The sequence below is a fragment of the Labrus mixtus genome, chromosome 7 (assembly GCF_963584025.1).
Source record: "Labrus mixtus chromosome 7, fLabMix1.1, whole genome shotgun sequence".
Taxonomy (NCBI): Eukaryota; Metazoa; Chordata; class Actinopteri; order Labriformes; family Labridae; genus Labrus; species Labrus mixtus.
In genome coordinates this window covers 17,327,108-17,342,121 of record NC_083618.1, presented here as the reverse complement: position 1 = coordinate 17,342,121, position 15,014 = coordinate 17,327,108, and the positions used below count along the sequence as shown (strand labels likewise).

At 39.1% G+C, this 15,014-nt stretch overlaps 1 protein-coding gene across 1 annotated transcript; it reads right to left on the bottom strand.

Annotated features, from left to right (window-relative positions):
• Nucleotides 1-428: 428 nt before the first annotated feature.
• Nucleotides 429-14,776, bottom strand: smarcd1 (SWI/SNF related, matrix associated, actin dependent regulator of chromatin, subfamily d, member 1). Its single transcript, XM_061043335.1, has 13 exons — nucleotides 14,548-14,776; nucleotides 10,223-10,398; nucleotides 9,684-9,726; nucleotides 8,911-9,033; nucleotides 8,331-8,453; nucleotides 7,998-8,114; nucleotides 7,204-7,305; nucleotides 6,827-6,988; nucleotides 5,921-6,018; nucleotides 5,299-5,434; nucleotides 3,610-3,732; nucleotides 2,213-2,314; nucleotides 429-1,908 (listed from the first exon to the last, which is right to left on the bottom strand). The coding sequence occupies exons 1-13, from the start codon at nucleotides 14,734-14,736 to the stop codon at nucleotides 1,855-1,857; spliced, it is 1,548 nt and encodes a 515-aa protein (XP_060899318.1). The 5' UTR covers nucleotides 14,737-14,776; the 3' UTR covers nucleotides 429-1,854.
• Nucleotides 14,777-15,014: the final 238 nt, after the last annotated feature.

Below are 15,014 nucleotides of genomic sequence, written 5' to 3'. Positions count from 1 at the left end.
CAGATCCTTACTTTATTTCTAAATACGAGGGTTGGATTCAAACAGCAAGTAAAGACTCTCAGCTTAAGACTTAAAACGCCTCACAATTTGTTTTTAAATGCAAAATAACAGAATTTCAAACATAGGATTAAAGATGTGATTATCACGATCAAACATTTTAATCGTTTGACCTAATCCTAATTAATGACATCTTTCAATTAATTCTACAGGTCAACTTGTGTTTTTGTTGTACTCAGACTCAAATGTTTCATGTATGCAGAGGAATTTTAACCAAACTGGTGTTTATACAATGTATCAGTTGTGATCATGTGTTCTTGCAAATTAACTCTCCTCCTTTATTTGTTTACGTGTTTTTCCAGTTAAATCCAGAATAAAAATGAATAAGCCAAACATTATGTAGACGAAAGAAAACAAACTCCCACAAACAGTAACATTTTACATAATGCTTTATTCTAACATAAGAACATACAGAAAAATAGGTTTGGTCCATGAAAAAGTCTGCAGTTTGAAATAATACTACAGTACCCCCCCCCCCCCCCCTATTCCCACCTTCTTTTAAATCCTGTACCTGCCCCCACATTAGTGTCTTCTTGGAATAAGTGAATGAAATGCACACAAGCTAAAGTTTCAGCCAGGACACTCGCCTTTAACTTGAACAGGGAAACAACCGTTAAAATTAAAAAGGTGTCAGATCTTCAGCCAGTGTACAAAAAAGCTGCGACTTTGAAAAGTTTGTTCAAGTGTTCATGGCTTTTCTGCACAGAATTAAAATGCACAAAACTAAAAGCAGAAGATGTCATGTTTCCTCAGCTTGCAGACGACATGAATGCTGCGTACATTTTGTCCTGCAGATCAGCTGGTTTGTCAGATGTTGTGGCGCTGTCTTTTGTTTCGCAGAGATAAATCCCTGTGCTGTAACAATGAGGGCCGATTTAGAATATAAATACTGCTTCAACTATCTGAGCATAGACAAAAGAGTTAAGAAAAACATCTGCCAGGATAAGAGATACAATTTCACTTCACGTCCATCTTCAGTTTATTTATGCTCAGTATTTACAAAACTATATAGACTAGAGGTACTCAGACTAGCTACTTCCATGATAATCTGTACTAGCTAACAAGACAAGTACTGATATAATACATATTTGAAAACAAGAATCATTGATAATAAAAAAGGAAAGAAAAAACTTCATACTAAATGCCACACATTCTGAAAAAAGATGTCGATTCTGTCATGATTGAGCTTCAAACATCTCTCAGACTGTGGCACAAACCAACCATCGAGAATTTAAGACAAAGTGACACATTAACATCCAATGTGCAGCAAAAAAAATCAAATCAAAATAAATCCTGATTGACTATTTAAACAATATCCAACAGAATGGGCGAGGGTTAGGGGTTTAAAATGTCAATTTACCTTCCAAAAAGGGGAACAAAAAGCCAGAGGCAGAAACAACAAATCCCAGCTGATTTACGGGCTGCCAGGTATGCTCTGCTCTTTGTTCGCTCGTGTTCAATCTGCATTTTTGTGTGGGCACACATATCAAAATGACAGGAATGCTTTCAGGTGAGGCTTTAGTACATGCACAACAAAATACAAGGAGCTGTGCTGTGAGGAAAAAAAACAGAAATTAATCATACAAAATATTGGAAATAGAAACCAAACTGTGTACGTAATCGAGCTGCAGGGTGAAAAAAAAAGAAAGAAAGAAAAAAGACATCCTATATAACAGTAAATTCGTCTAGTATCTATCTGTCGAAGTTTTCAGAAAACTCCGCGAGGAATTCACTTTGAACATCCCACACACGCACACACATTAGTCGTCTCATTTGTCACCTGTGGACTAAATTTGTTTAGGTGTTCCTGATGCCGAGCGCCTGCTCCAGCTCCTGTCGCCTCTGCTGGACCTGAAAGATGATTTCACACAGAAGATTTAATAAACTAAGACATTAAGTCAATTAAGTTTATTTATCACACGCAATCAATTAAAGACACAGTCACAGTGAAAAGCTAATGTCACAGATGAAAGAGATAAAACAACACTACCAGTCCCCTGCCATGTTTGTGATGCGATTTAATTTAACTTTTCAGATTTCAATGACAATAAATGGAATAATTCTTGAGATAACTGAGTTTGGGTTCATTGAATGCATGTATCAAAACAAACACAATGTAATAAAGCGTTAGTAGAGGAAAGGGAAATCACATTACCTTGGAGTAGAAGTAGCGACAGACGGCCTCCTGAGCCCACGGCTGGTAGTAAAACTCCGCTCTTCTCTCTTCTTCTGGGTTTGAGACCACATCGGTCATAGTCTGAAAACAGAGAAAGACACAAAGCTTAGACATGAAAAACCCACAAATCATTGAATTTATAAAAATAAAAAAACATGTATCAAAGGTCCTGAATCCAATACAGACTGAAGCTATAACAAGAATAGTATTTCTTTAAAAAAAAAGTCTGACTTCAGTGTTCCTGTGGCGGCACGGCAGCAAACTTTGGACTGAGTTCTTTTAATCTCAGAGCGATTCAGCAGACTGAACTCTGCAGGTGGTGACAGCTGGTCAGCAGTTCACTGGTGAGCGTGGCAGCCGCTGTGCAATAAATGTTTCTCAGAGTACTCCATCTATGCCCTTCTGTGATACACCTCTGTGAGCAGCACACGCTTTGTATGGTGATAGAGCATGATATCCACGCTGATTTAATGAAGTCATCTCTACCCACAGCTGAAACAAAGTCACCTTGCCACAGCGCAGACTCAAAATTTACCCCTAACATGATCTGAGGGGATTTTCTCAGCTTGAAAATGACTCCATCTTGGTGATGCCAGAGGGTTTGTTTATGCTTATACTTTGATGTTTGTTTCCAGTCTTACCTGTCCCCTGACGTTGGATATCTGAAGTGAGATATTGATTATGTTAAGTGCAGGCTGACAGTCTGAAACAGAGATACTCTGATTCTATCTTTTATCAATTCAGGTAGTTTCACAATGCGTTTGCGGTTCAAGCTAGTTTAAAGTCATAAGTCATCTACATGACCCAAATCAAAGTTCTGCTGTATTTATACAGGGACATACAACAGGATTGAAATACCTGAAAAACAAAGGGAATTGAGACAATTCCCCCCAGAGCTCTAAACCTAGGGAAAACACTGCAAAGAATGATTGTATGAGGCGCGTAATTGTAGAAAACAAACTTTAGCAATAGTAACGGGGACATAAGACTTTCACTGTGGGTCTTCTTGCCGTTTCAAATCTGATTTATGGAGGACAAAATTAGATTTCTCTCTCTAAATCGATAAAGGATTTCTTTCTAACCATCTTCAGAAGATTAAAGGAGAATGGTAGAATGTTTGTTTTTCTGATAAACTCACACCATCACTCCATATTTATCCCAATCTAAACGTTTCCTAGTCACACTTTGTGCTGACAAGGCACAGTCAACATTTAGCGATACATGGTGCAATAATAAACTGTCTCAGGGCTGTGAGTTACATTTCTCTTTTTGTTTCTTAGCTGAAGAACCATGGTGTCTGTGCTGATATTGTACCACAGATAAAAGTGCTTCAAGTTCTTTGAAGATTCAGTGCGAGGTCTTGATGGATAACTCACCTTGAGGTCTCTGCACTGGGACTGGAGCCAGTCGTTGATAAAGCCCTGAGGATCTCTGGCAAAACTCAACATGAATTCTCTCTGAGTCTTCAGCTGGTTGATGGTCTCAATGGTTTCATGGATCTAAGAGGAATGAAGACAAGATGTTTGAGCAAAATGTACTGCATGCAGAGGTGCTCTTCTGTGACTTCTCACTGCTTTGTACCTGAAGAAAGTCCAGAAGATGCTGCAATGTTGTTTATTGTAATGGACATGTCTGATGTTGTGATCATCCATCAGTGATACTGCCCATTAAAATATGGTAAAATAATCTTGCATCAGCTTTTTAATGTCCTTCAAGGAATGGTTTTGTCTTTCTATTTCACTTTTTAGAATGGCTCTGGGATAATACTTTTATGAGTGGATCCCATTTGTGCTATCTTACACAGTCTGAGAATATATTTATGCCAGGATACGAGCAGAGGGAAGGAAGTAGACTGCTAGCAAGTCTGAAAATGTTTATGAGAAAGAAAACAAATTCAAACTGCAACTTATAGGACACAACAGGGGACATTTCAGGTGCTGGCTTTTGATTTATTTTGTTCTATTTAATGTAAACAAATTGATGAACCATACTTCACTGGTTTATTGAATTTTTAGCCAATAAGATGAAGACAAAACAAGACTGCCAAGTACGATCAAGTTTCTCTACAATTAAAAAGAAAGAAGAGCAGTGATGAATCAAAGCTTTTCTGTAAGAAGACATTTAATTAAAAAAATATGTTATGCTCAGCTGATTGGCCTGATTCTTTACTAAACCACTGATGGATACTTTAAATGTCCTCCAGGCTGTCTAGGTTAATATTATTTACGAACCATATTGAGCCTGATGTAGGCTGCTTTGGAAACAGAATGGATAGAGGACAAGTTCTTTATCGACCCACTACACAAAAGTGACACTTTATACTGGGGTTGCATTGTCTTACTATCATCTTATGACAGGCATACTGCAGGTCATTTTGTTTGGCTAAAGATTCAGCTCTGTGTGAGGGTGTTCAACACATTAACTGTGATGAGTATCATGGGAATGTGTGACCCCTGCTCTGTTACAAACGGTCTCTTGTCAAACCAGCAGCAGCTGGGTGTGAATCAGGGAATGTTACAAAACCCAAATTGAAGCAACAAAATGAGTGGCGCCCATAAACTATAAACAAACACTCTCCACTTCATTGTTGATTTGTCTGCGTACAAGGACTACACAGCAGGATGCCTCCGTGTCTTATCAATGTGATTACAGCCGCCCCATTCAAGGTGAGGTTTGTAAGCAGGGGGTCGAGAAAAACCTGACCGACATCAAAACAGCACAAAATGCAGCAAGTCACAGGCAACAATTTGTGAGAGCTGAAGTGTGTGAAATAGCCCACAGCAGGTGAACAGTAACAGAAATGAGTTACTTTTACAGTGTGAGTGTACTAAAAACAACCTTTACACAGTGACAGCAGAAGAGAGTCACAAAGACCTGGCTGCTAGTTTTGACCACATAATCAAAAAGAAAATCCATTTTTGAGTGAAATTTTTAAGGACCCACAGTAAAAAGCAGAAACAGAAATATATCCCCCTCTTCCTGACCCACACTGAGCATCTGTCCAACAAAAAGCATCTGGGATGAACATCTTAGAAAGGTTGTTGAGAGAGAGAGAGTGTGTGTACCTTGTTATCCAGTCCTGCTATTTCCTGCTGACTGGCCGTGGAGAGCAGGAAGGAGTTCATCTGGGTCTTCAGTGTGTCATCCACCTCCACATCAATGTCATAGCATGCAGTCTTCTTTTGGTCATTAGGGTCCACACTGTAAAGCCACAGTGCAATCAGTTAGTGTCATGTGACATTAAACCTAAACAGGACGTGATCAAAACAGCAATCCACATTCTTGTTGGGGAAAAACCTTCTATTCCTCAATAATCAGAAACACTTTTTGTACTCCCGGGGGAACATCTGGGTGTTGCACTTAATGTGCCTCTAGGATAAGACCAATATAAAATATATACAGATACATGCATGAAGTGCCATATATGACCACAATGGGACTTATGAGGTGATTTAAATATAAATACAAGAATCAATCAATAAGAGCTAGATAGGACCGGTGTTGAAATGAAAAGTGTAGATACAGTACTTAAGAGCTCTGCACAGTTGGGTGATAAAAAAAAATGTTGGCAGGTTTTGACAAGCTCAATCTACTATTGAGCATACTGTAAGAGTAAAACAACACAATGTCAGAATTTCTAGACTGTTCACACGAAAAGGAGCTCAAACATCCCAATAACGAGTTTACCTGATCACGTGGTTGATGATGATTGGCTCTGGGGGCATCAGGAGTGCATGCAAGCGCTGCGGGATCTCAGAGAACTTCATTCGCTGAGTCTCAAAGATCTGAAAAATAAAAACAAACACACTGTCAAGACTTGAAAATGTACTGTCATTTGTAAAGTGTTATAAAGATGGCATGCTGACTAAGGCATTACCCAAAATGTTGAAGACAGTTTTTGGAGAGATTTTTGACATCGCCTTGCTTGAAACATTGATTTTATCAGCGTATAACCATCAATATAAACTAAATTCAAATTAGGCTAAGAGGAGAACTGAAATCTCGACCTCTGGGATTGTTTCAGTTCACAGTGCACATCTTCAGCTCACATCTGAATGCGCCTGTCTATTATGAAGACATGTAGAATATAATAATGCTGTAGATTTTCCTGGTTACTTAAACATCATTATTTTTTATGTAATGTTTAAATGAATTTGGTTTATATAGCACAAATCAAAGTCTGTCTTTCTGCATTGTTTAAATCTGTTGTGATGTTGTGGTTACTGATTATGTGGGGAAACAGTAAGTAAGTAAATTTATGTCATATGTTCACTCAGGAATTCTCCATGAACTCTCTACAATCCTTTGTTTATCTTGGCACAGAAGAAGAAAAGACACATGAAGTCAGTCCAGTCAGTGACTCAGAATAAGAAAGGGACAGAGGGAAGAGCAGGAACACAGACTATAGCACACCAAGATCAGGACTTAACCAGGACATCTAACTGGATGTTGGTCATCACGCTAACATGTAGCAGCTACATTTTGTCCTCTCATATAGTCTAAATATAGTTGAGGATTTTTCTGGTGTACTTGATCAGGTAACAAAGTGTGTCGCTTCACTTTTATGTGTATTTACAGGTGGACTCCACTCACCTGCTGCAGGTATTTGTCACAGTTTATGAACTCGCGCTCATGGGGGTCTTGGAGTTTGTGGGTCTTGACGTACTGCCACAGGGCCTGAATGATGACAGGTCTGGTCTGGGTGTGGATGCCAAGCATACGAGCCAGTCGAGGGTCCAGCTTGAACTGAGGGGGCTGTTTGGTAAACACAAAGAACAATGGAGATGAAAAGAGGATTAAAGGAAACTCAGTCTGCTTTTTAGATTTGAGTTTTTCCTTTTATGACCTCCCTACTACCTGAGCAAATATTTGAAGAGCTCCTAACAGCAGCATTACCATCCCACTGAGAGTCAGACGAAATACCTTTGTAAAAGTACCGTTTGAAAGAATGAGAAACCCACAACATTTACCTGGTAGTCAAGCATGAGCAGGACGGTGCAGCGGACCCCCACATCACCAGGCCTCTTCACCTGGAAGCCATCAGTCTCCTGGGTGGTGGCAGTTCTGTGCCACTAAAATTAAGTAAAGGACAGGCAGAGTATTTAATGATGTATCGGCTGAGATTCTACATCTGCAAAGACACATTTTCAACTGTGACCTAAGCAATAAAGAAGTACCTGTACTACATGAAATCGGTAAACATAATACAAATATTATCTTAACATTTGCTAATCGTAATTAACAAGTGGGACAAATTAACTCCAGTAGATATTAGGAAAGAAATACAAATAAAGAAATCACAGGTTTGGAAGAATTTAAATTAAATTTGCACCATAGAGAAAAAAATGTGTCCTTGAATTTTGTAATTCACTGATTGCTTCAGCTGTTTTTAAGGCATTTTTCAGATGCTCTGAGGCAGGAATTCTTTTATCTATTTGCAATAGATAATAAGCGATTATCTTTGGTTTGGATGTGTTGATGTGATAAAAAAAAGGTTATTCCAGCAATTACCTGGAAAATATGTCAAGCAATTAAAAAACATATTTCTGAGGTGATAACCTCTAAAAAAATACCTCGAACATAAGATGAGAATCCTTGTTAGACTCAGTCCCTAATGTGATAAACGATGGAAAGACATAGTCTTTGTCTCATTGTCTCTCTTCTCAAAAAAAGGCAAGAAAATCAATAATTTTAGAAGTAGTCCTGGACAGGACAACTGTGTAGGCACCAGCATATATTCTGGTACATCAAATCATTATCTTACCTCCACAAGGTGATTATCTGGGCCGTACAGATCTTTGTCCAACTCAATCACAAGAGACTTAAAGAAAGAGGAGAACTTCCTCTTCTGTTTGGTGGCTTCATACTTGGACACAGCAGTCTGGAAAGCAATTTTGTTATAAGTATATGAAACTGAAAAAAAGTTCAATTAAAAGTGTAAATATTCCTTGTTCACAGCTGTGGCTCACAGAAGTGAAACTTAACACGTTATACTCAAAGTGTCTAAGACAAAGATGCAACTTCTACGAAATTTCAGTCTAAAACCAGATTAAAAATACATCCATCATGATAGATATATTTCTATTATGAAGCTTACATCTTCCAGCAGGCGGCCCTCAACACGCAGTTCCCACGATGCCACTGTGCCTTCTCCATCCTCAGCATCGGGCTTGGCCGGGTTGAAGGTGTTTGATATGAAGATACGGAGCTTTCTCTTTTGCTGGGAAAAGTAAGTTTTAAAAGAAACTTTGAAATGATGTTCTCAAGCTCTTACAGAAATGACTCCAGTTCTGATTCATTGGATCATTTACTGAAGGGAAAATGAGATAGCTCCACTGTGACAGTGTGAAGCTGTTTATATGATTACATCAATTTCAGTGTTTCTGCTATTTGAACACACAGAAGATTCAAGTTATGTAAAATATCCAACATCAAAGAGACTGTCACCTTCAGTAAAATAATGTGGGTATTCATGTCTAAATCAAACTGGTCTGCAAAAGCAACCATCAGTATTTCATTTCTATAAACATAAACACATTGCAGAGTTGATATATTACCTTATCCCAAAATCGATGACTCTTCTCTGAGATGTCCAGTTTTAGGGAGTTATAGAGGCCCCCAGGGTGATGATAACTTTAAAATGACCTTAGGGTCTAAATGATTTGAGAGAAATTTACCTTAATAGGCCTCTTTAGAGCCTCCTGAATGTCCAGTCTCTTGCGCATGATGGTCTGGTCCAGCTTCCTTTCAAAAGCCAGCAGATCCATGTAAGCCTGAGACTCTGGGACCAGTTCCCTGATCTGGGACACATTAAAGGCACTGGTCAGACTGAAGCCCAACATGTACAACAAGGCACAACCAGATAAAGTGTGAGTTTTGTATTTTTTCTATATAGTGGAATTATAGCAACTATAACACATGTTGATCTCATATCCTTTAAAAGCGCTCTTAATTACAATACATGCTGAAATAACAGTTCTAATAACAGATTCTACATAAAAGAAGTAGATCTGTATTCAGGGGTCTGGATGGATTCAGCGAGGTAGTTGTTGTTGCTTCAAGTTCATTTGTAGTCTGAGCTGTATTGACCAGTTACGTATCAACAGGTTTTGGTGTGTGTTGTAAGATCCTAAAACTGTGTCAGAGTGATATGGACAAAAATTGGATTTATGTTCAAGTTGAAGAAATAATGAAGAGAAAGGGAGTTTTTTTTTCATGGCCTAGTTTAATGTCAATTCATTATGGGCATCACTGCTCTGGGAACAAGACAGACCACCTCAAATGTCAAGAAGGTAATCTTAAGTGCTCAGTCAGTGCACTTCTAACACAGATTAGTTTCGCTTTGTTTGGAGCCATCTGAATTCAAATTGAAATGGACAAGCCAAGGTAATCATGTCAACACAATTGAGGACTGAAATAATGGATTTCCTGTTGTTGGATTAATACTCACCCTCTGAGGTAGAATTTTATCAGCCATCTTCTTCTTCTTCGTGCTGTGAAAAGAAATGAACAAAAACAAGATAAGTCTGAATGTGGGTCAGAGCGGAGCAGTGTAACATTTACATAAGTACAAAAGTCCAGTCCCTCACCTAAAGAACAAGATGGATCTGTTTGACACAGGTCCAAAAACCACTGTTGTATTTCTCTCGCTCATCAACAAGTACTATCAGTCCTTCTTTTTGAACTAGCTGATGGGTCTTTCACATAAATCTGATAACATGTTAACCACGGAGCTATCAATCATACTTCAGTCAATTAGCCTATTCAATGTTTAGACTTTAAATGTCAGGAATAATGTGTGCAGAATGTCATCAATCTTGTAAGTCCAACATGTAGAGATAAAAAAACAGTTATTTTCACTTAAAACTCAAGAATTAAGACCAGAAGACTCTGAATACACATATACAGGAAAGAATTTAAGTTTAGCTTAAACATTGATCTTCTGTTTAAGGCGAAACACAGCAGCTGAAAATATAAGTGACGACTTACTGCTGGTTGCGGTTCTGCTGCTGCACCTGCTGAATCTGGTTGGGGGCGGGCCTCTTGCGAGACGGGTCCATCACGCCGGGCATCACAGGGCGAGACACTGGACTGTTGCCATACCCGGGGGGGCCCATGGCTGGTCCCTGAGGTGTCATACGGCTGGATGGAGGCATGCCTGGTCTCTGCATAGAGAATAAAAGAAAGATCTTTAAAAAAGAAAATACGTCTAGAGGAAACTTTCTGCTGCCATTTTTTTTGGATTTCAAATATCTGAATGATGGCTGCAACATTCTGTTGAAAGTTGATCAAAGGTAATTATTTGACAGCTATTTTGAGGAACGATTATTAGTCTTTTCTCATTTTCAGCAGGTCAAGAGCTGCTTCTTTTCTCTCATCATTTATGATAATGAACGAAGAGTTTATGGATTTGGAAATCCATAAACTCATGGAAACTAATAAGCATTCACCTTTTTGGCATTTTATTGACTAAACAGCAGCTCAATAAATTAAATTAGTTACAGACAAAATGGCTGCACAGCAGCAAAAATTATTAATTTGAGTTTTATTATTAGTATTAATAGTATTTTATATGTTTTTGTGGATCCCTGATTTGTTACACCTTAAAGTCTAAAAATGTTCAAAGTGAACAGTCTGATTAGAAAAAGCAAACCGGTTTTTTTTTTTGGGGGGGGGGGGGGGGGGGGGGGGGGGGATGATTAATGTCTTTTTAAATGTTTTCACAACTTTTGAGGATACAACTAGACGAAAGTCAGCACCCACCTTTTACTTTATTTTAAATGAACATCAGAAAATGCAAGGGCTGTGTTTTCATGCAAGAAATAACGCCTCCCTTTTTTAATCACATATCTGTTTAGAAAGGTCAACATAAATATGAAACCAAAATATCAGCAGTGCACATGTTCTGGTGTAAACAATTAAATCCAAATCAACAAAATTAATTTAGCCTTCATCGGTGTTTAGTATAACAAACACAAACAGATAAAAACAAAACTCATTGCCTTTTGGTATAAAAAAAACACATACTTTGTTAAGGCACTGGTCGGGTCCTACAACAATACCCTGCAACAATTTCAACACAGACACCTTTAAACAGGTTCATACAAAACAAGTTCTACCTTAAACTCACCAAGCCGTGCGCTAAGAACTCAAACAGGCGACTCCTTGTGTCTAAATGCATGAGGGCAGGTAAAATCAGCTGATAACTAATTATCAATTGCAGCTTTCCCGTTCAGCAGTCAGTCCAACAACTGGGAGATTACAGCAAAGCATGCTCCCTCCTCTGCCTGCAGCTGAGGGTGGTTGGAGTGACAGACTTCAACTTGCCAACAATACAAGCGAGATGAATACACTCTGCCTTTTCCACACAGTGCAGTGTGGGCAGTAAGCCGCTGCATGTTGATCATTAAGTGCTCTTTGCGCCATACATCGGTACAACCTTGGCTTACTTGGGAACATCAGAGTTCTGCACTATTCAGAGTATGAAGCTTCTTTGACTATGTTGTGAAAGGCAGCTTCCATGAGTGAAAGCCTCAAGGACGCCGAAGAGAAAACAGATGTAACATCCTTTCACTCAACTATGCCTCAGGTCGCCAGTAGCTAAGCAGCAAGCAATACAACTTGTGTGATAAAGAACTTATCCTGATCACGGTTTAAAATACAAAAGTGCCATCCAGAGAAACAGCAAATTAATTTTAGATACACTCACAATCCTGTTCAAAAACACTCAACTACAGATGAGAGGATTAAAAGTTGCTTCAATAGAAATGATCACTGTATGCACGGATAACAGTAATAACTCAGTGCATATCTATGTTTAAGAGCACTCTCCGTGTCACTGTCGATGGTGCAAACAAGTCTAAAATAATCCTACTAACACGCCAGTCAAGACACTCGAAATTTAGATAGATACGGTAATTAGACTCTTTAAGTTTCCAATTACATTCAGAATTTTAATCTTCAATAATACACTAGCAATAAAAAAGATAAGATATCACAGCACAATTTGCAAAACACCAGCCTGCACACAGAGTAGAGATGCAGCAAAAGACACTGAACACATATATTCAGACCACTGTAAAGCCCCTGGGAGTGAGCAGGGCATATTTTATAGGGCTTCCTTCATAGCAGGCGGATAGTGGAATAAGTGATTAAGGCTTTCTGCATCAAGAATTCCTTTACCGTGCGCTCTTTATCATTTACAGTCCAACCAGCACCCTGAGAGGCAAGAATAAAGTCCAATAAATAAAATAAACCTTTAACAGCTGGACTGTTATCTAAGCGTATAAATAGATGTATGTTTATAAGAGACAAATAAAAAGCAACTTGTCTACAGGTGAAAGCAGGATTTGACTCATTATGGTGATGACTTCCACCTCTTTCACTCTCTACACAGGACTATAGCAGATATGTTTTGGACGACACTCCCATGACATCAAAAAAAAGAAACCAGAACTGTTCCAACACCAACATTTTGTCAAAACAGATGCTGTATTAACAATCTCCATTTAGAAATAATGCATGCAAGTGCATAAGGTGGGAAGCTGTCCCTGAAAAACAGTGAATTTCCTCATCAAAAAATATAACCCCATTCAATCAACACTTTTGCGCATCATATGAGTTTGGTGGTATCTGTTTTTGTAGAAAAACTGCTTTCTGCTGTCTCGATCTCATTTTGCTGCGGTCAGTTATGGGTGTCCACCTTAAAGCAGTGGCGTGCGCTGTGTAGCCCCCAGCAAATCTCAGCATACTAACTGTAAGGTTAAAACTCTGAAAAACAACATAGCAACCTGGTTACATCCCTGTCTCTGATTCTTTTCCTTCATCTGTGCCTGTTTGACAGATGGTTGGACAGAGCTACTTACAAACTGAGCAGAAAGACCACAAGATCTAACCTAACCCTCCCGCTGGACTGTGCTAAGGCGTCAGTGTGTTTATTTGTGGTTTAGAATATGATCATCTCGAAATACTCAGATTATTGTAGATTAATATTTTTGAATCCTTGTTTTAGTCTTGCTAACATTGCTCCCTGTTTTTCATCACTTTCTGGCTCACTCTGCCCCTTCTAATGATGACTTATAAGAAGGTTTCTATACTGATTAGAGCTCTCAAGAACTGCCGTCAATGTTGTGCTTTGCCTCTGTGCAATGCCTGTCTGCACCTGTGTGTCCAATCGGACTCAAAACTGATCGTTTGCTCTTACTGACATTGTTTCCTTTTTTTTCCTAGGTCCTTGCTTGTGTTGTACTTACTCTCTGATGTACGTCGCTTTGGATAAAAGCGTCTGCTAAGTGAATTGTAGAATTCTCTCTGGTCAGAAATCTTGTCGTTACTCTGACTTTAAAAAAAAAAAAGCTTGTTTTTTTTGTACTATGATACTTATTTGAGACACGTAATAAAAAAATAACTTTAAGTACGTTAGTTTTGACTTCTCCAATGTCACATTTGGAATAAATCTGTTGAATTACATGAAGAAAATGATGATGTCAACTAGATCAGCAAATTTGCAGATTTGCAAGTAGACAGAAAAATTATCATCAGCTGTACATTTTATTTTTATAGGAGCAAAAATAAAATATCAAATAACTTGACTATGATATAAAAAGATCTTTGTGAAGTTACCAAACATCTTGATCCATTTGTTGTGGTTGTGTGATACCAGACATGTGGATTTAAATAAGTATAGGATGCCAAATCCAGGCACTGATTTCTCTGTGAAGTTGTGAACACCAACTTGTCTGCAACAAACATCACCTTCTGTAAACCCTGGGTGTGAGTCTTACCTCACCTGTGGGTTGTTTTTAAAATGTGAGATTTTGTGTTCATTATTACAAACACTGCAGTTTCCTATTCATTAAAAATATGCACAAGCTTTTGATAGCTTAGCTTTAATGTAGGTCCAACTTTTCAGCTCCACTAGAGCTTAAACTTTCCAAGTAGCCTGATAAAATGCGATAAAGCAAACACAAGAAAGTTCATTAAGTCAATCTCGTTTTGTTTAGAAAGCAGTTTAAGCGAAACACACATAGCAACATTAGCAGGCTAAGCTAATTGGCTACCGTGACAAACTAGCTCAGCTTTTTAATGTTAGCGGGCGGGAGTGTGTGTGGATTCAAACAGAAAACAAACTCTGTTAGTGACTCAAAGTGAAGAGTTTGACTGTTTTAATAAGGTCTTTACGAGGGAGGCTGCCAGCTACAATGAGCGCCGGTAGCCGTGGTTACGGTTAGCTGCCCGTGACAAAGCGGCGGTAAGAGGCTTTGTTCTAGCGGACAGGCTAACGCGTCAGCAGCAAAGATGGAGTGATATCTCACCGGGTAGCCAGGCCCGGGCATCGGGGAGCGGTACATGTGGTTCTGCGCCGCCGACGACGGTCCCATCCTTCCAGAAGGAGTCCCGGGGCCCATGCCTGGTCCTGCGCCCGGTACCGGAGGTCCTGGTCCCATTGCTCCACCACCACCACCAGCCGTCGGTGCCGACTGAAACCCCCCTCTGGCCGCCATCTCCTCTGTGAGTGAGTGTCGCCGCCGCCGGTGGAAGCACGTAGCTATCGCGAGAGCGGGAACTGAGGTTTGGGTTTGCGGTTATGGCCCTCAGCGACCCCTGTTGTGTGCGGATGGTACTGCAGAAAACTGTGATCAGAAGAGTCTTTGATTGTCATAATTTAATATTTGAAGTATTATATTAGTCTAGCATTAGTTTTTTATTATATTATTAGCATTATTATTCTGACATTATTCTGGCCTACTTAATCTAAGTCAACCATCCTCAGACAGATTTT

What these genes read in the sequence shown, in the direction of transcription:
- smarcd1 (XM_061043335.1), bottom strand. Translation starts at nt 14,736, where the DNA reads ATGGCGGCCAGAGGGGGGTTTCAGTCGGCACCGACGGCTGGTGGTGGT. An exon ending in AGGGCCGCCTGCTGGAAGAT is followed by an intron (nt 8,115 to 8,330) that starts GTAAGCTTCATA and finishes ATTGCTTTCCAG; the next exon opens with ACTGCTGTGTCCAAGTATGA. An exon ending in CCCAGTGCAGAGACCTCAAG is followed by an intron (nt 2,315 to 3,609) that starts GTGAGTTATCCA and finishes CTCTGTTTTCAG; the next exon opens with ACTATGACCGATGTGGTCTC.